This window comes from Electrophorus electricus, chromosome 7 (assembly GCF_041902795.1).
Source record: "Electrophorus electricus isolate QZ-2024a chromosome 7, ASM4190279v1, whole genome shotgun sequence".
NCBI lineage: Eukaryota > Metazoa > Chordata > Actinopteri > Gymnotiformes > Gymnotidae > Electrophorus > Electrophorus electricus.
Window position 1 is genome coordinate 10,944,877 of NC_137503.1, and position 24,703 is coordinate 10,969,579.

The 24,703-nt window shown below is 38.3% G+C and overlaps 3 protein-coding genes and 1 long non-coding RNA gene across 10 annotated transcripts; 1 reads left to right on the forward strand and 3 right to left on the reverse strand.

Moving 5' to 3' along the window:
* Window positions 1-1,932: 1,932 nt before the first annotated feature.
* tspan2a (tetraspanin 2a) lies at window positions 1,933-16,503 on the forward strand. The gene is made up of 8 exons (XM_027019194.3): window positions 1,933-2,174; window positions 5,882-5,981; window positions 11,143-11,240; window positions 11,493-11,567; window positions 11,705-11,767; window positions 12,084-12,146; window positions 14,352-14,435; window positions 14,547-16,503. Exons 1-8 carry the CDS (start codon window positions 2,106-2,108, stop codon window positions 14,610-14,612), a joined length of 618 nt encoding a protein of 205 aa, XP_026874995.1. The 5' UTR covers window positions 1,933-2,105; the 3' UTR covers window positions 14,613-16,503.
* On the reverse strand, window positions 5,999-11,223 carry LOC113583083 (uncharacterized). Of its 3 annotated transcripts, none has more exons than XR_014124627.1 (4): window positions 11,089-11,213; window positions 9,876-9,961; window positions 8,041-8,088; window positions 5,999-7,472 (listed from the first exon to the last, which is right to left on the reverse strand). It is a non-coding gene; the product is annotated as an uncharacterized LOC113583083 (long non-coding RNA). The 3 variants fall into 3 exon arrangements; XR_014124626.1 differs by having other exon boundaries at window positions 9,031-9,961; XR_014124625.1 differs by lacking the exon at window positions 9,876-9,961 and having other exon boundaries at window positions 11,089-11,223.
* Window positions 16,191-21,654, reverse strand: slc25a55a (solute carrier family 25 member 55a). 5 transcript variants are annotated; one of them, XM_081718146.1, is made up of 10 exons: window positions 21,543-21,654; window positions 20,575-20,696; window positions 20,169-20,294; window positions 19,738-19,793; window positions 18,396-18,486; window positions 18,176-18,294; window positions 17,814-18,006; window positions 17,526-17,680; window positions 17,354-17,429; window positions 16,191-17,224 (listed from the first exon to the last, which is right to left on the reverse strand). In XM_081718146.1, the coding sequence occupies exons 2-10, from the start codon at window positions 20,592-20,594 to the stop codon at window positions 17,065-17,067; spliced, it is 996 nt and encodes a 331-aa protein (XP_081574272.1). In that variant the 5' UTR covers window positions 20,595-20,696; window positions 21,543-21,654; the 3' UTR covers window positions 16,191-17,064. The 5 variants fall into 5 exon arrangements, with proteins under 5 accessions (XP_081574272.1, XP_026874992.2, XP_081574271.1 ...); XM_027019191.3 differs by having other exon boundaries at window positions 21,489-21,641; XM_081718145.1 differs by having other exon boundaries at window positions 21,423-21,546.
* A 1,635-nt stretch (window positions 21,655-23,289) lies between these two features.
* Window positions 23,290-24,565, reverse strand: tshba (thyroid stimulating hormone subunit beta a). Its single transcript, XM_027019208.3, has 3 exons — window positions 24,457-24,565; window positions 24,029-24,231; window positions 23,290-23,720 (listed from the first exon to the last, which is right to left on the reverse strand). The coding sequence occupies exons 2-3, from the start codon at window positions 24,188-24,190 to the stop codon at window positions 23,439-23,441; spliced, it is 444 nt and encodes a 147-aa protein (XP_026875009.1). The 5' UTR covers window positions 24,191-24,231; window positions 24,457-24,565; the 3' UTR covers window positions 23,290-23,438.
* Between the last annotated feature and the right edge of the window lie 138 nt (window positions 24,566-24,703).

A 24,703-nucleotide genomic window follows, 5' to 3' on the forward strand; every position in this document is an offset into this window, starting at 1 on the left:
CCATCTGGAAGAAGGTACCGCAGCATCCAGTCCCGCACCTTCAGACTGTGCAACAGCTTCTTCCCAGAAGCCATTAGACTCCTGAACTCTGGCTAACTCCAATTCCAATTCAGATTCCAAAATCGGCACTTTTATACATGCTTATACACAGTCACACACACATACACATACGCACACACACACACACACACACACATACATACATACATATCTATACACACACTCACACATTGTTTTGCATCGGACTAGTGCTGAAGTCAAACCTCACACAAATAAACTATGCACTCCTGTTGCAGTCTTGCACATTATCCTACTTGCTGCTAGAGTACTGTACTAAACCAGCACTGTACTCTGAACTGTTCTGGCTGCTACCGGTGACTGCTATGTTCAGTGTAGCATGTCACTGACTCCTATGCACAACTCACTTTACATATTCCCAGTACTGTGTACTGCACTAAATAATTGCACTGTCTACTCATTTTGTATTTGTCCTGTTCTGTATTTATTATTGTTTAATTAATGTTTATTTAATGACATTTTTGCACTATATTGGACTGTTTGCACTTGTGTAGCATGTTGTCTGTTGCACTGTTGTTTTGTGTTGCACCATGGTCCTGGAGGAACACTGTCTCGTTTTTGTTGTGTACTTGTATATAACTGAAATGACAATAAAACCTCTTTGAACTTTGAACTTTGGTGACTTAAATAAATAATTGCATGCATGTGTGTGTGTGTGTGTTTAAGAACTGACATGACAGTGGCAAGTTAAGATGACAGCATCTATGTTTTGTCATCACAATATTATTTAGGTGCTTACACCTAAACAAACTACAGAGAAAATAGTGGATGAGAAGGAGGGTGGTATTGACAGGATGCAGAGGTGAAATGGGATTGGTGGCTTTGTATAACTAGTACATTTTTTAAAAACCTGATGTTATAAAGCAATATTAGAAAAATGACCAGCACTGAATGAACTCTTTAAGTCAGTTCACAGCTGAATCCTACAAAAGTCAATTTAACATTGATGTTGTATAGTTTATTTGTAGTTTATGTGTGCTGCCTGATCCACTGGGGATTCCTTTTTGGCCAGAATTACTTGTTGTTATCAGCTTAGAACATGTCCTCCACATTGTTTCCTGCTAAGCTTTTTGTAGAGACAAGTTATTATAGTTGATAATAATTGTGTTATTATTATTATTATTATTATTATTATTATTATTATTATCATTATTATTGCTGAAAGAGAACATAGGATTGCTAGGCCCTGGGCATGACCCCATGTCAACAGACAATACCATGCTTGTCAGAAGAAAGGACTGACAGTGATTGTGACTGATGTATTGTTTAGTGAAAAAGAGAGAGTGAGAGAATGAGGAACACTATGACTGTCTAGTCACATGAGGAGACTATAAACCTTGCATTTGGTCTGTGCACAATTTTAAAACCGTAGCATTTACAGTAGTATCTCGGTATGTGAATCATCACTAGAAATTAAACGTAAAACCAAAAATAACTGGGTGGTCCACGTACACCTTCATATGCGCAAAAGAAACTTGTGTAGGGCGGGGGGTTTAATACCGAAAAAGGCACTAGGCACTGTTTGAGTTTCCTAACCCATCTCACAAATATCAAGTGTCGTGAAGTAAATTAGATCCAAGAGTGTCATTATTAGCTTACTTTGATGAATGAGCACGTACCCTAAAATATGAAGATACTTATTTTCAGTAAAATATATTTAAAATATGTGGTATTTTTGCTTATATGTGCTGTTAGCAGGTTTGTCTAACTGTCATTTCACTAACATTAATTTAAAAAAATGCGTGAAAAATAGGTTAGACATATACTATCAAGCGTCTACTAAGTTTAAGTAAACAAATCTTAAAATCGCGTGCGTTGTGCGCGCGCCTTGCGCTAACCCAATGGGCGTTGCTGATAGGATGCTTGGTGGATTTTCGCAGGAGGAGAGCACTGTTTGACCTTAGTTTCGCCTTAATGGTCGTAACTAGCTAGTTGTTTGTGTAGTTCCAGTTGAAGATTAACTCGGTGACTTAAATAAATATTTTTTTGTCGAAACGGAGGACGCACAGGACGTAACAACCGGCAAAATGAGCAAAGTACAAGGGGGCATGAAATGTGTCAAATATCTTCTTTTCGTCTTCAATTTCATATTCTGGGTAAGTGTGCCTCTCGCATAAAAATATTGTTAGGTCAGGTTATTTGATAGTTTACACATGACAGGTGCATGAACCACACCATTACCTGAAATAACATTAACCCGCAGTTACATGCATGTGTTTGTGTGAGACTTGTACATCAGAAATTCACATGGTTTGCTAGCGATAATTCAACAGTAGACTCATCTGGAGCATACATTCTAGCCTTTTAAAGCATTTTACATCTCAAATTCCCTCTCTTTAAGAACTAAAGATATTTGCCGAAAGAATTTCGTGTTTTTGTGGTCCAGTTCTGAATCGCCTTACTGGCCATAATGTTCGCTAGCAACAGTATTAGTTTAGCTAGTCAGTAAGTTGATAAAAGTCTAAGACAATTTGCGAGAGAAGCAGAGGGTTACCAAGACCCTTTAGTGCGGTGTTGCTTCGTGATGCGAAAGGTGGCTTTTCATTAGCTTGCTAGCTAAGGCAGTATAGATCTGTTTCGACCACTTTCTTTTAGTGTGCTCATAGTTTTCCTGTTCTAATGTTATTCATATTGTTTTAGCTTCTGAAGACCGTAATCGATGTGCCAGATTTGAAAGGGTCCCATAGATTCCAGAAGTGTCTCAAAATCCAGTTCATGGACCACGACTGCAGTCTTCGCTGCATGTTCTGTGTTTTGCTCTGTATGATTGCACACACAGTTCTAAGGAAAAGTGAAAGTCAGTAACGGTCAGTTGTGACACTTCCTCCTTAGCTCAGGTGCGGAACACTCGGCTGTTTTAAGGTAAATTTACACGCCTCTAAGCCTGACAAAGTTCATTTGCACAAGTCGTTACTGAACTGGCGTGATTCATAAATATGGTTTTATCAGCAGGAAGTTATATACATTTATTTCATTACCTATTTTGGTGAAATCAAGAATACAAACTGCTTTAAAGTATAGTGTTCATTCCTCAACTGGTTTTTCTTCAGGACCCTATGGCTGATGAACAAATCATTAAATATTAAAAGATTTATTAAATACTGCTTGTTTAATGCACCCTAATTCTGTTTTTACATGCCAGATATTCTTAAGACCAAATGTAGGTCCAATATTTAAATTATAGTAACTATTATTTATGATCAAACCATAAGCTTTTTATTATTGTCATTTTTAAATTTAAATTTGTCAAATTTAAATTAATTTAGTTATTAATAAGGTCACATAAGCATCTTGATGTATAAAGAATATCACATTTTTTGCAATTTATACCTCAAGGTCCCTAAGATATGAGTTTTGCTGACTGTTGTTTCATAAATACCAGGATACAATATTAGAGCTCTGAAAAAAGCTCAAATGAGCAGTTAAGGGTTATGATAAGTTTTCATGATGGAGCCTGTCTGTATTTCAGGACCATGTTACAGTGCCAGTTGGAATACAACTGAAATTTCTCAATGTTTAGTGATAACGATTAACATTTAATTGAGCATTTAAACTCAACCACTGACTCCAACAATGGTCTAACAATGGTCCTCAGTCATATCACTGAAATAAAATAAGCCAGTCCCCAGTAAAAATGGTAATGTGACACAGGAAGTCACCTGCAAACAAGCAAATGCAGATTTAATTTAGCTTCTGAGTGATGGAAACTTCACGGCTCATTTCAGCGCACATCCACTTATCGCTATCACACTGCTATACTGCACACTAGAAGTGTTTCTGTTTTAAACAATCTTGTAGACCAGTTTTCACTATTGAGCATTTATCTCTGAAGTTCTTGTTAATGAAATGCCTTTTTCTATTTGACAAAAAAATGAACATATTTATATATTATAAAAATATCAAAACTCTCAAACTTATGATGAAACTGACTCAAATGTTCATACTGTCAGTGAAAAGGTGTTGACTCTTGAAGTTATCAGAGCTTCTAGAAAGTTGAAAAGGAAATAATTTAAACTCACTGCACATAACATTCTTCTAACCATTCATTTCCTAATTAAAGTCTTTTATCACCTTTCAGCTATTGAATTAGACTATATTCTTAAATGGGCTATTATAAAGAGTTACATTTACTGATTTTATGAATTTCATTCCATTTAATATTTCCATTCCAGTTACTTCACATATCAAAGAAACTTCCCAATGACCACCCTTGTGCAGTTTTTGCACCTCTCACTCTTTTTGACATGATGGTTTTATCACTGCACTAATGAAGCTGTCAAATTAAATCTGCTCAAGTGGCCTATATAACAAAACTGTAATGAAGGGTGCAGTGGCCGCAGTCATTGGTTATCTGTAGAGTGGTGTCACAGCGATAGATAGCGATGCCTTTGTCTCAGAATGGACAGGCAAAGAAGTGGACCGTTGTTTTTGGCCATTTGGCATAGTGGCTGGAAGGGAGGCGGGACTGGGTATAGAGGGGGTTGTGGGGTCAATACCAAGGCATGGAGGATTCCAGCCAGAATGACGAAAGGCCCGTGAGACTGGCACAGCCTGCCTGCTGATCACTACAATGGGGAGTGATGAATACAGTGATGGGGATCATAGAGATTATCACAGAGGGTGCGTCACAGAGGGTGCGTCACAGAGGGTGCGTCATAGATGGCACATCACAGAGGGCGCATCACAGAGGGTATGTAATAAGGTGTGTCATAGGGTGCACACATAAAGCTTCAAATTGGCTGGGTTTTTTTACAATATTACCTTTTATACAATATTACCTTTTTTTCACAATATTACAAACACATTTTTTTGATATGGTGAGGGTCATTTGGTTTTCAGAGGGGTGTTGTGGGGTCAGTACCAAGGCATGGAGGATTCCAGCCGGACTTACGAAAGGCCTGTGAGACTGGTACAGCCTGCCTGTTGAGAACTGCAAGGGGGAGTGGTGGATACAGTGGGGAGGATCATAGGGCACACCATAGGATCCCATAAAGGGTATGTCATAGGGCTAGTCAGGAGGTGTGTCATTGGGTACACACAAAAGCTTTAACAGTTCACCTCTTTTTCACCCATTTATCTGTGGGATGTTGAGGGCCGGAATAGGCTGTTTCAGACTGTTACAAAGAGTCTTAGGCTACATTGTGACGTAAATCCTTGTCTGCATCATTCCTGCCAGGAGACAGATGAGAATGTTGCAACACTGCACACAAAGTACAACTAGGTTAAGAACACGAAAAAACTGTTGAACATTTCCATGGACAATCTAGTCAAACTTGGGCCAGTATTTTCATTTTTATTTTTGGTGTTCTATGATTAGTGGATTGCAGCAAACATAAATTACTAATGACATTTTGGCACATACTGGTTCTCATACATTTCTTTCTAAGAGATTGATGGAGAACTAAGATATTTGAAAACACTTAACCAAATGTCTTTCTTTATGGATGTCAAATACACGATGTTATGTTTAGGCAGTATGAAACTGATATTTATCTTAGAGCTCTTATAGAGGCAGTATTACCCAAGGATTTTCTGTCATGAGCTTTACCAGGGAAACAAAAATGAGTGTCAAGATGGTGTCAACCTAGGACACTAGAATGTAGATTCTTAAAAGGAAAAAGCTCCTGGTCAGTTAATTTGGGATTTTTCAGCCTGTCTGCTAAGGGTGCCCTTTTGATATAAAAGTGGGAATATTGAAAGTAGTTCAGATCATCTGAAGTATGTATTGGATGATGGCCGAAAATTGGACAAGATGTTACAGCTGCCCATCACTGACGTTCAATATTTCTCATTTGGTATCCAGCTCTCGGGTTCGCTGGTGTTGGCAGTGGGGTTGTGGCTGAGGTTTGATCCCAGTACAACCTCATTCTTGAATGAAGATGGAGTTCCAGCCTTTTTTATAGGTAAGTAGCTTATGGCAGTTAGCTGCTGTGATTCTCAAAGATAGGAGAAATATATATTTTTTTGTCTGTAATGTTATGCACCAAATCAAGTACTGTTTTATTAGAAGAAAGTAATACCTTCCATATAAAATACCTTCTGTCATCCTGTTGAAACAGTGATGGTAAATGGTATAAATGTTGTCTTTTCCCAGGTGTGTTGTTTCTAATATTTTTCAGTCAGATCCATCACTGATAACATATTATACAGTAACCACTGACCTGATACTTATCTGATCTAACTGACTGGTGTCATATTGGCCCAAGGCAATATTCTAACATCAGATGGAAAGTTTTTTTAATGAAAATATTTGCATTACAGTCTGGTTAATAATCTGTTATAATCAGGTTGATAATAATAATTTGGAGCTTTTTTGTATGGTCATGTCACTGTGTGCTCTGTATTGGGGATGGGCAGCCAATATTACACTTAGTCATGATGAATGAGGGAATAACCTGATAAATCCAGCTTTGACTAAATATCTCTCAAAAGGAGAGAACCTATGAAGTGGAAAAGGGCTATTTTCTTTTTGGCCCTAGTATTCTCTACCTCCTGCAGACTGAGCTACTGAGTGAGGACCGATCGAGAGGCAGTGTGTCCCTATCCGCTTGCCTCATTCATTTTTGTCTCTGTTTCATTAGTCTACAAGATCCATTTAGGTGTTGATCAGAGAGAGGTTTTCTTTCAGATTTTGAATGGTTAGGGTTTGAATTTGTGCAGGGGATCCTAGTCATAGACCAGTACTTGACAAAGTCTTTTACTTTCAGACTAATTAGCTGCTAGACCTTCTATGCTTTAAAGCCCTGGAAATGGAGAGAGACCTGGGGTTACTGGGGTAACTGTATGTGAGTTATCATGGCAAAAGAACGGTCTCTTGGGTAGTTATACTTACACTGTGTATTTTTGTGTACACTATATATATACACAGTGCATCCAGAAAGTATTCACAGTGCTTCACTTTTTCCACATTTTATGTTATGTTACAGCCTTATTCCAAAATTGATTAAATTCATTTTGTCCCTCACAATTCTACACACAATATCCCATAATGACAAAGTGAAAAAAAATTGTTTGGAATTGTTGCAAATTTATTAAAAATAAAAAACCAAAAAAATCACATGTACATAAGTATTCACAGCCTTTGCCATGACACTCAAAATTGAGCTCAGGTGCATCCTGTTTCCACTGATCATCCTTCAGTTGTTTCGACAACTTGATTGGAGTCCACCTGTTGTAAATCCAGTTGACTGGACATGATTTGGAAAGGAACACACCTGTCTATATAAGGTCCCATAGTTGATAGTACATGTCAGAGCACAAACCAAGCCATGAACTCCAAGAAATTGTCTGTAGACCTCCGAGACATCCTTGAAGAAAACCTGCTCCAGAGCACTCTGGACCTCAGACTGGGGTGAAGGTTCATCTTCCAACAGGATAACGACCTAAGCACACAGCTAAGATAACAAAGGACTGGCTTCAGGACAACTCTGTGAATGTTCTTGAATGGCCCAGCCATTACCCAGACTTGAACCTGATTGAACCTGATTGAACATCTCTGGAGAGATCTGAAAATGGCTGTGCCCCGATGCTCCCCATACAACCTGATGGAGCTTGGGAGGTTCTACAAAAAAGACTGGGAGAAACTGCCCAAAAATAGCTGGGCCAATCTTGTAGCATCATACTCAAAAAGACTTGAGGCTGTAATTGCTGCCAAAGGTGCTTCAACAAAGTATTGAGCAAAGGCTGTAAATACTTATGTACATGTGATTTTTTGTTTTGTTTTTATTTTTAATAAATTTGTAACAATTCCAAACAAACTTTTTCCGCTTTGTCATTATGCGGTATTGTGTGTAGATTTTTAAGGGCAAAAAAAAAAACAATTTAATCCATTTTGGAATAAGGCTGTAACATAACAAAATGTGGAAAAAGTGAAGCGCTGTGAATACTTTCCGGATGCTGTGTGTGTGTGTGTGTGTGTGTGTGTGTGTGTGTGTATGTATATATATAACTCAAGGTACTTACACAAAACAGCTGGTGCCTTCGAGAGTGTTGTGTGTTTGTAGTGGAGGTCTGTGTGGAGAAACAGAATATTTAATGAAAGTTCTAATTTAGACAGAAATTGCTTGTGTTCCTACAGACAATATGTGATATTTGTAAAGAGTAAGGATGTGGAACGAGTCAAACATTTTAGGGGCAGAAAAAAACTTTTTTTCATGCCAGACACAGAGTCAGTGCAAGAGATTCTTTGTATAGTAATATCCTGTGAACATCTGTGCCATACCATTTGGTTTCAGTGTCCCTCAGATCATAATTAGTCACTGAACTGGTATTGTGAAGCCATCACAATTACTTCTCAGGCTTGGCCTAACCTAACATGAAAGAGACGTTTGGTTTTCTTCCCTGGAATAAGTCAACAGTATATGCAGGTTTCCCACTAGCTTGTTTTTCTTTTATAGCAATGTAGCATTTGTCTTCAGAGTATTAATTTGTGTTTTTGGCCAAATCTGAAGATTGGCATTAAAATATGAGCTTAGTGCTAAGGCAATAGCCCCGCCAATGTGTCAGTATTTATTTCATATAAAGTCCTATTTTTATAGTATGATCTCAGTGTCATAATTTTGCTATTTTTATAGTATCATCTCAAATAAGAAATTTGTATTGTTCTTAAACAGTTTATAAAAAGTTAATTTTCTCACATGTGAACATGCCATTGCAAAATGTAAACTATAGAGCCTCTAGGCTGGTTTAGCATGTTTGATTAAAATGCAGAACGTTTGATAGCATGGCTAGTTTGACCTACTGATTAGAACTGTGGATACAGTGTAAATATCATAACTTGTATAAGTTAGCAGACTAAAGACTGGTAGGGACCATGCCAGGACCAGACAGAGATGTCTTTCATGATGCTGCAACATTCTTTTCAGGTGACTGTCTTTTCATTCGCTCTCCTCCACTTGCTGATGAGCTCATGCAGTCATTGAAGCATACACAGAGTACATAGAGCACACCTACCTATTTCCATACCTTCTCACAGATAAAGCCCACTGAATTTGTTTATTGCTGAGATCATCAATAAAGTCTCTCAAGTTGTTTGCAGGGCAGGGCTATATATCTGAAGTGCACAAGAAGTTTTTACATAGACCAAAATGTTTTCTGTCTGTGTGGTGCTCTATAGGTATATATATAGGTATATTGATTCTCTCTGCCTTTAGACTCACAGTGGACTCATTTTTAGTCTCCTTTCCTTCATGTTGTATGAAGGAAAACAACAACTCTCTCTGCCATCTCCCCTGGGTTTTAATTAAACCAGAGTGTAAAGTGTCAGAAGTCCTTCTTCAGCCTTGATGGAACTGTGGAAACTTTCTTTGCCGCCGTTCCACAAACCCCTTTCCTGAGAAAGTCTCCTTCATTTGATTTGAAAACAAAAGGCAAAACAGGGCAGTTTGCAGTTTCAGCTTAACTGAAACCAATTCCAAAGCAACACTTAGGCCAAGATCAGACTATTTTGGCCTATTAGAAGGCAACATGGTCAGTATATTTTTCGATTGAAATGTTCACTTGCCCTTGGGTTCACTTTCTTTGTTTTCTGCATTATTGTTGCTCATCTAAGAGAACTAGCATGTCTTTCTCATCATTAGTTATTATGGCTCCTGTTGAACTCTAATGTAAAGTTGGTGGCAAGGGAATGTAGTTCGCCTGCGGGGAGATGATGCCATCTTAGCAACAGCATCCTCAGAGGAGCTAGGAGTTCTTGTTGCGCATCCTCAACAGAGTTGTCCTCTGGAACAGCAGTATCTCCTGTGGCTTGTGCTGGCCATGAGGGACTGGTTGCCATGGCAGAGGATGTGGTCACTTACGGCAGAGGAGTGGGGAGGAGGGCCTAAATTGAGCTTTGCAGAAGCAAGAGGTGAAGGATTGAGTCACCATGCAAAACGAAGTGAAACTGTAAAGAAAGCAAAGACTTTCTTCTGTTAAAATCAAACTGAAACACAAAGTAGCAGCAATGACTGTAAAAGATTGAGTCCTCATTTTAATTTAACTGATGACCAAACATGACCAAACTGTAATAATATACTATAGAAACCCTTTCTATCTATGTTTAATTAATTCTGTGCTGTAATGTGTAGTTTAGTCTCCATTAAAAGTATGCAGTAGAGACCTGTTGTAAATAAGATTAGCATTTCAGTGGAGTACAGTGTAAGCTTGTGTTGGCCATATGAGGTTGAGTGTGTTGTGTACACAATGACTGGTTTGTTTCTACTGCAGGGATGTCTGTGAGGGCTTCTGCTTTGTGGTGACTCTGTTGTGAGGAGCCCTGTTTTACACACAGCAGTACACTCTCCCAAACCCACAGCACTGTTAGGGAAAATGCAAAGCAGTTTAAACCAACACAGTACTGGTTCACTGGGTGTGTATTTTGTGCTCTCTGGTGTAGTCGTCCTCAATGTGCAGCAGGGAAGCACCTGATACTCAAAGTGAAACACTTTTTTGTCAGCAATTACCTGCTAAATGTATTTTAAAAAGCAGCTTTCATTTTTATTCGCCTTACCACAAACACCTGCTCTTGATGCAGCATGTATGTAATGGAACACACTATGTTGCCAGTAAAGCTAGCCAGATGGCTTGTGTTCCCCTTTTTGTTTCTTGTTAAGGATGTTATTTCTCCTAGTACTGACCTTGCGAAATTGCCATAAGTTTGAATGTTCTCACAGATGAAAGTTAATAAGTTAAACTAATAAGTAATGTGTGAGTAAATGAATAACTCCCCTCATGTTTTTGTTAAGGCAATAAAGTTTCCTCATATATAACAATATCAATAAAATGGTTTGCTAAAAGTTTGGTATATTATTAATGTCAGTGTTTTTTATTGTTTGACCAGTCTTGTGTATCCATATTGTCAGTTAATTTACCTTTCAGTTTTTTCAGGATTTAGACAAATTCATTCAGACAAATTCAGATCTTTACTTGAAATATGTAAAAAGTGTAAAATATACATATGGGTGAATTATAGACCACTACTGCATTCAGAAGATCATTTAAACTGAATGTAAAGTGAAAAGAGAAACTCACACGTGGTAGGTTAGATGTTGAAGGTCCTGCATCTGCCCTGTCTTCTCTTCCCAGCCGTGTATATTCTGATTGGAGTGGGAGGCATTATGATGTTGGTGGGCTTCTTTGGCTGCTGTGGAGCTGTGAGGGAATCGCAGTGTCTTTTGGGATCGGTGGGTAAGAGCCGTGATCTGCACTGACCTCTGAGTCACCAAACACTACCTTGTTAAATGATTGAATGGTGGTTAGTGGGGAAAGCCAGCCCCCTTTTATTAATGTATTTTTGCCATGTTTGACGTTCTTTGAAGTTTTAACGTTTGTTGCAGGATATGAAGGCATTTCATTCACCTCATTAGCTCAGTTTCACAGTTTGAGAGTTACACTTATGAGATGGTGCTTAAATGTGACTTCTATCTGTTTTCTAGTTCTTTGCCTGTCTTTTGGTAATTTTTGGTGCAGAAGCTGCTGCAGGAGTTTTTGGCTTCTTGAACAAAGATAAGGTAATTGATTCACTGGGAAAATCAATAGTAGTATGTTATTTGTTTGAGTCCAAATGTTAATATCAGCTCATGACAGCATAACCAGACTCTGACTGAGACTCAGTTCTCTGTGATTGATTTATTTATTTATTTTTCAGATTATTACTGAGATCACTATCAACAAAGTAGCTGACAACAGCAGCACCACATACCAGGACATTGTATGTATAACATTTCTATTTATAATCTGCTACTATAACAAACAAGTTTTTCCAAGTTGAAGTGTTTTTCACCTGATTACATTTCTAGGCCTTTTCCTGTTTCTTTTGTTCTTGTACCTATGATTTATTTATAATCACTGTGAATTATTGTTTAAATAATTGATTCATTCATTTGATATATTTATCTATTTTTGTATTCAGTTCCTTTGTCCATTTATGCACTGTATGCTTTTATTCTTATTTATGTAAAGCATTTAGAATTGCCTTTGTGTATAAAATGTGTTATACAAGAAACTTACCTTGCTTTACCTTACAGCTTAAGTGCTGCTGGAATAGAAATAACCCTTCATTGTGTCCTAATGCTGACTCTGAGCCCAAGGTAATTTCTATGACTTGGATTTATTACATTAATGTAGTCAGAGTATTACAGGGCTTCAGAACCCTTAAAATTGTAGAAATAAATGTCCCAATGTCCTTGGACTAACTCAGTTAAAAGAAATACATATACATATTATTTTCCTGTTAATATGAGTTTTGGTTTTTTTTTTTTGTTTTTTTTTTTTCAAGGCTGTTAGAATTGTCTGACTGGTGGGTGTGCATGATGAAAGCTGCAGCTCATTGATGGGATTAGTGGAAGGCAGGCACATTGAAAGGAAAATTGCCCAAAAATGCACTAAACAGCCAAAAAAAACAAAAAAACAAACAGACAAAAACTTATATATGAAACTTTACATAGCTGTTATATTACAGTGACCACCTGTACCTGTACTACTACACAACCCATAGTGCTTGTTCTAGCTCTAGCATGTTATGCTGTCAGGATAGAAGGCCAATTTCAAACTAAATTATTGAAGACAAAAAACACCTTTCCACTATGATTCACTTCTTAAATAATGCAGTTTTTTGTATTTTTCTATTACATTCGTGTTTAGTTTTATTAACTAGGAGTTAATATTAATTTAAAAATAATAATTAAAAAAAATATTTGTTGTCCCTTCAGTTGTTGCTGACAGTACTAATGATGGTTACATGCATCTCATTCATCATTTTATTAAATATATATAATTTGGTGTGGTGTACTGTAAGGGACAATGTCTGTCCAATGATGAATGAGAGACACTGCCTGGCCAAAAAAAATTTGTCACACCCTCTAATATTTCATTGGACCACCTTTAGCTTTGATTACGGCATGTATTCGCTGTGGCATCGTTTCCACAAGCTTCTGCAATGTCACAACATTTATTTCTGTCCAGAGTTGCATGAATTTTTCCCCAAGATCTTGTATTGATGATGGGAGATTTGGACCACTGTGCAAAGTATTCTCCAGCACACCCCAAAGATTCTCAATGGGATTCAGGTCTGGACTCTGTGGCGGCCAATCCATGTGTGAAAATGATGTCTCATGCTGCCTGAACCACTCTTTCACAATTCGAGCCTGATAAATCCTGGCATTGTCATCTTGGAATATGCCCATGCCATCAGGGAAGAAAAAAAATCCATTGATGGAATAACCTGGTCGTTCAGAATATTCAGGTAGTCAGCTGACCTCATTCTTTGGGCACATAACGTTGCAGAACCTAAACCTGACCAACTGCAGCAACCCCAGATCATAGCGCTGCCCCCACAGGCACTAGACATGATGGGTGCATCACTTCAGCCACCTCTGTTCTTACCCTGAGGCGCCAATCACTCTGGAACAGGGTAAATCTGGACTCATCAGACCACATGATCTTGTTCCATTGCTCCAGAGTCCAATCTTTATGCTCCCTGGCAACTTGAAGCCGTTTCTTGCCGGTTAGCCTCACTGACAAGTGGCTTTCTTAAGGCTACACAGCTGTTTAGTCCCTATCCCTTGAGTTCCCTTTGCATTGTGTGGAAATGCTCTTACTTTCACTATTAAACATATCCCTGAGTTCTACTGTGGTTTTTCTACGATTTGATTCCACCACACGTTTAAGTGATCGCCGATCACGATCATTCAAGATTTTTTTCTGACCACATTCCTTTCTTGAATATGATGTTTCTCTACCGTCCTTCTACTTTTTAATAATGCGTTGGACAGTTCTTAACCCAATTTTAGTAGTTTCAGCAATCTCCTTATATGTTTTCTCTGCTTGATGCATGCCAATAATTTGACCCTTCTGAAACAGATTAACATCTTTTCCACGACCACAGGATGTGTCTTTCGACATGGTTGTTTAACAAATGAGAAGCTACTCACTATCCAATGGGAGGCTCTTACCTATTTGCAGATAGTGACCTTTTGTTTGGCCAGGCAGTGTATATGTAACCGTCCTTAGTTCTGTAATACATCCCTGTTCAGTCCAGCAGATGGCAGTAATGACCCTGTTGTGCTTAGAGCAGCGAGGTGATGATGAACTGGTGTGGAAGATTAGAGAGAGGGGGAACAAACAGTGGGGAAGTCTGTAAGCCCAGTGGGACAGATGCCAGCTGTTTGATTTATAGTAGTTGAGCAGTCACATCGATCAACTGCTAAAATGAGAGTGTGCTTGAATCCTCATTAAAAAAAGTGTACCTGATGTAGTAAGAAATGAACTCAAAATCATGAAACATGTTCCCCCAGGACTGTACTAAAGCTATCCATGACTTGTTCAATGAAAAACTCTTAATCATTGGATATGTGGGTATCGGTATTGCAGGACTTATGGTAAGATCCTAAATCTGTTTCATGTCATGTTATCTTCAATCTGAAAATATAGCTGTTTACTTGTTTTTATCATACATCACTCATGTAACATGTATACTGTTTTCTATACAGATAATTGGCATGATCTTCAGTATGGTTCTATGCTGTGCTATTCGGAACAACCGGGAAGTAATTTAGGTGGTAAAGGGCTCTCTTCAAGAAAGACTGTCTTGACCTCACTGAGACAACAAATCTGGTTTTGAGAATGATGAAAGCTCAAATCAGGCAGTGTGTTGTAAGATATCGTTTCAAAGTTCTAATTTTATTGGTTTGTTTAATAATATTCATTGTGTGGACTGTGCCACCAATTCATGAATTGTCAATGTAATCATATTAATAACTTTTGACCTTATTTTTTGTATTTTATTTATCTGGAAGATTTGTACAATTACATGTTTATGGGTAGTATAAGAATTACTAAGTACAAAATCTCTTAGCATTGGCAAACTTCCATTGATACTCTTCTCTTCTCACCTTTCTATGCAGTTTGCTGCTGGATTGGTACTGTAAATACTGTATGTAAAAAAACAAGCAAACTACTGAATCCTTTCTCCTCAGCTGCTTGTAATATTCATTACATAAATCTAGCCTGTCTGCTGTTGTAATTGGTTGAGTTTAGATGATGAATCATGCTCTGTAAACAAGCTGTTTGCATGTGAATTATGGTCATCCCTGTTGGAAAGCACAAGCTGATGTATCATGACACCATAGTTCTAAAATGAAGGCAGCTATAATATTTGATAGCGTTACAAAATTGCACCTCCTTACACTGACACACAGGCCATCGGTTACTTGTAGTAGTCTGTGAATATTTTAACTGTTAATCCTTTTGCTTAAGGACTTCAACTTAGTTAAGACTATTGCCTGCAAACACCCTTTGCAGGTTCGAGTGCCATCTTCATTATTTTGAAGCTAAAAATTGCTTTGTCATCCGTGTGCAACTACATATTCTTTGCATATCACTGATACTAAACTGTCAAAATAAGGAGTGCCAGGTTTGAATGCTCAAAGTGATATGGCTATCATAAGGTTTCAAAGCTCTCCTAAGATCACTGCTTGTTACTCCTTACTCAAGTCACATGAACACAACTGTGTATCGACTGCCTCTCTGGACATTTGTGCAGACTTAAACAGCACAAGCCTTTTGATATGGCTCTCCTGCCTAGATATGCTGTAAACTGTAATCATAAAGATACATAACTGTGTATTTTGCAAGTTTGAGATGCCTCCTAAATCAAAATTTAGTTATTTAGGTCATATTCAAATGGTTGCCGGATGCTTAAAAGAATCCAGTTGTAATTTCAGTTTTGTAACAATATCTAAATATAAGCTGCTTTAAAAAGGCATACACTGGTCCTCCTCAAATAGTGACTACAAACTGGAATTGTGAAGAAAAATAACTTGTTTAAAATCTTTAATTCAAACCAGATTTCATGAACTAATACTTTAAATGGTAACAGTCTTAGTAATGCATGGAATTCACAAGGGTTTCTGGGTTAATGCCAACAGATGTCAACATCCAATTGTCTGAACACTGGTGTTCAAAAACAACTGTTTATAACCTAGAGGATGCTTCTTAGACAATATATCTACCTGCCTCTTTACTAGGTAGTAATGTCAGTAATTTTAAAGTAACAGCATCACTAACACATCTGAATTATTCCTTGATAAATGTACTTATGTTCCATTGTTACTAAATAATTTGAGAACAGGCAGTTACAGCTTTAAAAATAGGAAAGGCACCTTAAGTTTATTTTTAAAGACTCACCAAAAATAGATACAAGAGAATGGGGTACCCTATTGTTAAAAAAGAAAAACGGTTTTAAGTTGTTTCTGTACACATGATGAATATGATTTTTTTTTTTCCCTAACCCTTGTACCCGAACCTGTTCACTGTAGTGAAGCATATGGTACTTTCAGCTGATTAAGAGCAAAATAATTGCTGGTCCATAAAATCCAGAAGAATAATGTTTCAAGTGTGTAACAGACATTTTTCATGACATGCATTAAAAACAAATTTTTTAGTCTGCTCAGTATCCACGGTGCAACCATTGGTGCTGCGTTGCTTCAGAAAATTGGTTGGAATGAAAAATATTTCAAACCTTAGCTACCATGTAAAATAAATCACAGTTCATTTGGGGGGGGGGGGGGTCATGACTGTAAGCCCTCATTACATTAATTACTTACGAAGTAATGCATATGGGGTCAAACATCTAACATCAAAACAGATACAAAACACATTACAGAAAAATAATACATATATAAATGTTTGCAATCATGTTAAATAGTGTCCATATGACGCCATTCTTCCTCATTGAGGGGAATATGTTTATGGATCCTCCTGGAAGGATGTAGAGCACCAATCTCTGGTAAAAAAAGCCCTTACCAACAAGTGCAAAAATCTTAGCCATAGCCTATCAAATAAGGCAGTTAACCAGACAGGAAGTGTAGTAAGGCCAGAAGATGGAACAGGAAGTTGATGTCAGCCATCAAGCTCTCTACAATTTGTATACTTAAGTATATTTGGTGTTTATCTCCTAAATGTTTTCAGTTTAAAATCAAGTAGACTGGAGGCAGTCCTGAGGACTTCTCAAGGATTGTAGAGTTTAAAGGGGCTCTGGCCTAAAATGAATTCTCCAACACCAATAAAGTACATGACTTGGGCGATGCCAAAAAGAGGTGCAATGACAAGAGCCCTGCAGCCTGCCCCTTTGAGGAAAGCAGATGGCCCTTCCCGCTTCATTATCTTACTGCAAAAGAGAAAAACAGAGCAAGGGTAAGACACAGATTACCAACCCAATATGTGCTGCTGATTGAGATTAAGATTAAAAGGATTAAAAGTGCACATGTTAAAAGCCTTCAGTGGTACCAGTAATTACCTCACACAGTCGAGAACACCAGTGTAAGTCTCCTCATTGCTGCCTTTGCTAAGGGATTGCAGCCGGGTTTTCACCACTTTAAGAAGAACAGGAAATGATGAGCCCGCGCAAAAGGATAAACCAGCTTTTTTTTAAATGTTGTGGGGGTGGGGAGCCCTTAGCACTTACTAACCATCACATGGGTTAACCGCAACAGCAGCGGTAGAGCCAGCAACACAGCCAGAAATGAAGGACCAATAAAACGGCACCATGTCGTCTTCTGAGTGCTTACCCAATCGGTTCAGGTTAGCAAAAAGAGGGAAGTAGACAATGGAGAAGGGCACATCTCTGAAAAGACAGGCATCTCATTCAGTTCAACAAAAACTGAACACAAATGTCCATGTACCGAGGAATAGCTTGTGGTGACCAAAGTAAACACATCTTTGTTCCCTTATTTCATACAGTGTGAACATGTGCTCACCTCATGATTGTAGCACCTAGGCCCTTGTAGAGACCCTGGATGCCCTGAGCATGCAACAACTCTCTGGCAATCTGCGTTGCAGAGATGGCTCTTGCAGGTGAGCTTGGCCCGGTGTTATAGGACCGGCTTAGCACTGCGGCAGTTGGAGCCAGTTTACCTGAGGCCCGGATACCAGGGATTCTCTGCTGGGCAGCTACAAGAAGCACAAGGAAGTTAAACTGTAAACACTTTTGTCATGCATACAAAATATTACTATATGGTGTGTAGAATGTATTAAGTATAGGTCCAAAGGACAGCCGTGTTGAGAATAATGTAGTAGTATACTAGTAATCCTGTATTAAATGGACAAAGATTCTAGTTACCTAATCTTCCAGCATCCTGTAGCTGAATTTTTAGCATCTCCATGGGAGTAGTAATGATGACCTGGCACATGCCTGCAGCACATCCTGCCACCATTTCTTTAAATACAGTCAACCCCTTCCTGTAACATAAAAAAGGGACAGGTTACCAGTTGTAGGCCATCTCTCTGCAGGACTTTATGTACAAAACACTGCTTGAAGAATTTGCAATAGGGTGACGCACCCATCTTTAGAGAGGTGATGTCGGAAGTAGTCGTTGGCTGCCAGCTTGATGGCCTTTTCAGGTGTCACGAGTGTAAGATTGACTGCAGCACCTAAAAGACAAAAACATGGAGCCTTAGTCCAAAAGCAGCAATACATCTTCACCCACACTGCTCACAACACAGAATATCAATTCCCCACCAAAATCTAACCCAAATACAACTCAGTATCAGGCTTAAAAATGGAACAAAAACATTATTCATAATTAAGTAAATTGTCACTAGGATAATATGAGCAACACCTGTATAAATATTGAGTAATGATCATGGAGGGGGATCTGGCATTATGACAAAGCTGAGAATCAAGAAGCAGAATTAACTAGACTGATAAAATAATTAATAAATAAGTGACGTTAGAAATCAAGTAAACAGGTATAAATCAGTGCAGACAGAATACACTGACCATGTCTAGTTCAAGATTCCACTGGCTTAAAGAGCAAGGCACAGTGGCAGATGCAGAAAACTCATGTACAGACAGAACTCAAGTAGGGACAGGTAGAAAATGAAAGTAAACAGCAAAGTCAGAAATCAGTTAGACAAGTTCTACAGGACATGGCCAAGGAAGTTAGTAGAAAGAGAGGACAGCATAAAGAAACAGTAAAAAAATGAAAATTGTGGATATGAAGAAAAAGCAAAAAAAACTTTTTTTTAAAAATAAATACAACAAATAAGTACACTTGGTGCCTAATTATAATGGAGCAGAGTAGTAAGAACCATGAAAAACGATTTGCCTCCAGCGTGGCTGCGCCTTAATCGGCTAGCCTTCACTATCCCAGCGGGGAGCCACGTCTGTAACATGAAAAAAACAGATGCAAACACAGCATTCCTCATAGAAGTGGAGACCCAGTACAAACATGGGCTCCAATTTCCTCAAAGAAAGTTACACAGTACTGATTTTCTGCAAACTAAATTTGAACTTCAGCTCATCCAATCATCTAAGTATAATTTTTTTTTTAAATTAAAAATTTTCCCTATAGTACTGTCTTGTCTGTAGATGAGGAAAATGTATTTTAAGTGCAGCTTGTATTTCAGTGTAATTAACTTGCAGATAAATGTTCAACATAAGCTGCACAGTTCCACTGTTATTAACCACCATTCATTGTGTCTGGGGTTTACCTTGGTATAAAACCAGCTAGCCAATTCTAGCTATTTTTGAACCACGGCCAAGTGAATTTTAGTGTACCTTTTTAAAGGAAAAAAAACATGCTCTACTATAGCACTAATGAACTCTATATAGCAAATAAAATACTGTGGGGGGGACAAAAACAAACAAAAAAATAATCTTCAATTTAGAGTGAATTTTACCTCTGTACATGCCAAAATACCCCTCTGATTGTACTGTTTTGACAAGACAATCCAGCCTAAAAAAACCCAGAGAAAAAGAAGGTTAATTTAGTCTTTCCTCTTACACACCAACAAATGGCTGACCATCCATGTGTTGTCCTAGAAGACATCCTAAACTCTCTTCTTAGCATTAAAGTGGACTTTGCTTACACACATTCAACAATCACACAGCAAAGGCAAAAATTGCTTGTCTGAATGACAAAATTAAATGGCATTAGCCATTGATGTTCGAGACTGCACTCAAGGCAGCACATGTTAACATCAACTGTCACCAGCATGTAAGAGCATTTCTAATGCCAACTCGTACATTATTCGAATGTTGTACTTGTCACATATCTATAACTAAATGTTTAAGAAGTGGAAACTATGGATAGATTTGGGGGACTGCTTACAGGTTCTTGTAGACCTGTTGACCTTTTCTCTGATTCTGAAGACGGGTCTTGGCCAGGTCAATGGGGAATACACAAGTAACCCCAACAATGCCAGCAATGCCACCATTGATTAGCTTGGCTGGAAGGCTGAGTGACAAGACAGATAAAGGCAAACAGATTAAGCAGTATTTTAAGAGCATGGTACAAATTTTTCAAAAGTATTATTATTATTATTATTATTATTATTATTATTATTATCTTCATTTTAAAAAAAATGAGATCAAGTGTTTTTTAACCAAAAATCATTAGAACAGTAATCGCATTATCAAAGCTTGTATGAGCTACTCGCCGGTTACTGAGACGGAAATTCAATAATCAGCAGCAGCAAACCGAGGGGAAAAAACAAGTGAGAATTTTAAGTACAAACCTGATCTGTTGTTGAGACATTGTGTAATATCAGAAAGCTGAGGAAAGCAGATAAGCGACGAGAAATACTTTAGATCTTTTCTCAAGATAGAGGTGAGACGATTTCAGAAGTTGCACGGTGATCTGGAGCAAACCAAAACGAGAACGATACAACAATAAGTCTATATGGTTAACCTATAGTAGCTACCCAACAGTACACTTTAGAGACAGTAAACTCATCCCACACAGCTAAGGTGTAGTTTAGTGACACAATAGACAGCCCATTCTCTGTAGCCTTATTTGGCCATTCATGCGCACGTATGTATTAACACTTACAGAGCCGCTTAGCAAGCCAATACGCACTTGCTGGTCAATGTCTGGCAGCTAGTTGACGTAGCTAGAGCTAGCCAGTTCGCTACCTAAAGGTTCCCACTGCGGCCAACATGCTTAGCTAACATTTCGGCGATACACTAGGTTAGGTAGATTAACTACGTATTTGTCTTAACTGGTTAGCGAGCGTTACTGAGGTCAGAGAGATAATATAGTTTACGATAGCTAGCTAGCTAGCTGGCTAACCTAGTGTATCTCTAGCTAGCTTTATTCCAAGGACCAGGAAGCTAGCTGGCTAGGTTAACGAGAACAAAACGTTGGTTTGATTAACAGTCTAATAGCAGAGGCTGAATGTGCAACCAAATATTCCATTTAGCTAAAGGTTATACGAGTTAATCGCCTCCCGCTAAAACTTAACAGCTAACCTAACCTAGGTAAGATAGTGTTAGCTAACCTAACTAGCTCGGTGACGGCTAATCGAGCTGACTGTCAGTTAGTAAGTTAACCTAAATTGCTAAATTAAAAACAAAAATGACTAACCTTCAGCATTTGGGGGGGAAAATGAAAGCATAAAATATATATTTGTATATTTCTTTTCGCACTTACCCTTACAACCCAAATCTAATTGTAGCAATGTAGAGATTAGATGCCGAAACTCACTATTCTCCTTCCGTCCGAACGTGGCCTTTGAATAGCTGAATGGAAAATTCCGAAGAGAAAAAGGGGCGATTAAAGGTTGAAAGAGGGTGGAGAGTTATTCTACCAATCAAACTTTTACATTTACATGTCCATAGTTCATTCGCTGATTCCTATCATAGAGTCATAGAGTCTTTTCCTGTGTGAGTACTGGGGTAAAATGACTCAGGCACTAGTAATCTACGCTTTTAACATTTTTACTTTTACAAATCATGCCTTTATTTTGCAGATTAAAAGTGTGATATACCCAATTTGCATTAATATGAAGTTTTAAATAATTGCTTTTAATCTCTAAACAATCTCTTTCTTTAAACGTAACGTAACGTAAACGTTATGAAAATAATTCTTTCATGAATCCTAACTATGATGTATGACTTCCGTTAGAAGAGAGGAAGCTTCAGGAACAACCATGACTGAACTAATCTGTCTCTGGAGAATTCAGAAAGAAATGATAGAAATGCCTTACTAATTTACTAATTGACAAAATGCAGAATTTAGGTAGTAGAAAGACAGTGAAACTGTAGAAACATTTATTAATTAGGCTGCATTATATTTATAATGCCATAATGTTAATGCTGGAATTTTACAGTGATCGAATTTTTGTTTTTTTAACATTAGTATGAGCGGATAGTAATGTAACAAATAGGTTACTGTCTCGCAGTTGTCTCATATTTTATAGAATTGGATTAGAGTGTGTTATATCTATGCAGAACTGACTTTTGTTTCTGGCAGTATCTTGGGTTATTAAAGATATTTTTCAACACTAACATTTTTGCGCTACCTAATGATACTGAGTAGACAACTAATCACTTTTGTAAGTAACTCTAGGTAAGCATTTCTGCTAAATTCCAGTGTAAATCTAGCCTGAAAAGGTACAACACCTTTTGTAAATTGGTCTGTGGATTTAGAAAACACACACACACACACACACACACACACACACACACACACACACACACACACAAACAAAAAAACAAAACAAAACAAACAAACCCACAAACACACACAAAAACACACAAATAAATAAATAACTTTCAGTAACACTGTGAGAGTCTTTTCCTACAGAACTTTCACTGAGCTGGTAGTACACAAATAAACCACAGCTGTTCCTTTGTTATAATGTATCTACTGGGTGATCATGGAAATACACACAACTGCACCCCTTGCCTTGGTGATGCTCTTTAGTCATGTTAAAGTACTTATTAAAAACATCACACAGGATAATTATCACTAGGATAATATTAACTAAAAATAAATAACACATATAAATATATGAATCCCTCCATTATGTGAGTAGAAAATATTATTTCATGGTATAATAGTAATAAATCCATAACTCTGTGACACTGCTCACGCTATGACCACTTGTAATTTTCTTGTAATTTGGAGGAGTGCTTCTCATGGTGTGTAATTCATTTAAATTAGTATGTACTATCTGCAGCATTTTATCCAGTTTGTGTTAATCTAAACCCAGTTGTACACAGGGTCTTTCTGTGTGTTCTACCGCTATGCAGTAAAAAGCAGTACATACAAAACAGAGCAAACTGATAAAAGCTCACTCATGCTTTGCACTAGCTTCTGGCCCCTTAGTCACAGTTATCAAGGTCATCAGGGCAAGCAGTTTGACGATAAAAGCCCATTATGCCATAATGATTATGGAGTACCATTTCCCATAAAAGACCAGTAGCTGCCCAATAAAAGCACCGTTGACTACATACAAGAATGCTTTTATTACATCTCTTTTTATTACATGCACAGATCTGGCACACCCCCCCACACACACACAGATTTAGGCTTCCGGGGTGCAGGCTGACGCCCAAATGAGAAATTTACTGCAATAACAGTGTCACTCAAAAAGTATTACTCAAACAGCTGGGTGTGGTCACTCGCCGCAGGGTCGGCGTACAAATGTCGTACCGGCTTAGAGCATTTGGCTGCTGCATGGCCGGCTTTGTGGACACACTCGTCACTGCGCGTGTTACACGTGCTGCAGTGGCAGCGGCCAGCAACGGGGTAGGTGAAGTGAGGATCTGCGTGCGGCGCGCAGGCAGGGAGAACAGCGGTGCGGTACTCCACCTCCTCATAGGTGCAGCTTCTCTGGATCAGGAAGCGTGGCCCAACCAGCTCCTTTATATTACTGTCCTGCGGTATACGGAACAGGTTTAAAAAAAATAAGATAAAAGCGTGTGTTACCAAGGAATCAAGTAAAAACGGTTTCTTCCACACCACTAACCGCTGTTCAAATAATTTCTTTTTTTTTTTTGGAGATGTCATATCGGTGATATCAGTTTCTTGCAGAAGTTTCGGATAATCTTATCGCTGTTTTAGGAACATTCTTGGCCTGTTTTTTTTTCTAGAGGATTATATGCAACCTTGTGCGTGTATACTGATAAGTTATTTTTGCTCTGCAGGTTTTCTCTCTTTCTGTTTGTAATAAGCAGATTCCTTACCCTGGAAAAACAGAAGCCCATACAGATGGTGGTGTTCACAGCCACACAGTAGTCACACTCTGGCTTCTCTATGTACAGAGTGTATGCTGTTGGGATGCACATAGGCATGGCCATCTTTACGAGAAGGCCTAGTATACTAGTCACTAACACCAGACCAGGCATCACACCTCTAGCAGTCTATCAACCCTGGAGATTGGGTAATCCTGCAGTGAAATAGTGGTTATTGTTCAAGTTTAGAACTCGGCACAGTGTAACTTAAATATATGCTTCAAACAGGTTTATGATTACCCCTGCAAACTATTACAAGGTCTTTTGTTCTTTACTTGCATGCAGTACTACGTTGTGTTCTTTAGCCTTTTAAAGCTGCATTTCTTTTTGTCAAAGTTTTGTGTTCCATGTTAGACAAAATCAGAAGCTCTTTGCCTTACCTGGTTGACTTGCGCAGCCAGATGCTTACTGATGCTGACAGGGTTCTGTTCTTATACGGTCACTCTAATTCCACCTAATCCCACGTTCTCCTTATCTCCTATCTCTAGCAGGATATTAATAAAACTACTGCCTCTGAACCCAGTCTCTGTGCCCTCAGTGCACACACCACTAGGTCATGCCAAAGGGCCTGCGGGAACTTCCTGTGTTCATATTCATGAGTGACCAGATCAGTACCAATACCATGAT

Excerpts from the sequence above, each read along its gene's own strand:
- tspan2a (XM_027019194.3), top strand. The coding sequence starts at position 2,106 with ATGAGCAAAGTACAAGGGGGCATGAAATGTGTCAAATATCTTCTTTTC. Across the intron at positions 11,568-11,704 it reads GCTTCTTGAACAAAGATAAG|ATTATTACTGAGATCACTAT; the intron begins GTAATTGATTCA and ends TTTATTTTTCAG. Across the intron at positions 12,147-14,351 it reads ATGCTGACTCTGAGCCCAAG|GACTGTACTAAAGCTATCCA; the intron begins GTAATTTCTATG and ends ATGTTCCCCCAG.
- slc25a55a (XM_081718144.1), bottom strand. The coding sequence starts at position 20,274 with ATGGTGGCATTGCTGGCATTGTTGGGGTTACTTGTGTATTCCCCATTG. Across the intron at positions 18,007-18,175 it reads ACAGGATGCTGGAAGATTAG|CTGCCCAGCAGAGAATCCCT; the intron begins GTAACTAGAATC and ends TGCTTCTTGTAG. Across the intron at positions 17,225-17,353 it reads GGTGTTCTCGACTGTGTGAG|TAAGATAATGAAGCGGGAAG; the intron begins GTAATTACTGGT and ends TCTCTTTTGCAG.
- tshba (XM_027019208.3), bottom strand. The coding sequence starts at position 24,190 with ATGCCTGGTCTGGTGTTAGTGACTAGTATACTAGGCCTTCTCGTAAAG. Across the intron at positions 23,721-24,028 it reads TGGGCTTCTGTTTTTCCAGG|GACAGTAATATAAAGGAGCT; the intron begins GTAAGGAATCTG and ends CGTATACCGCAG.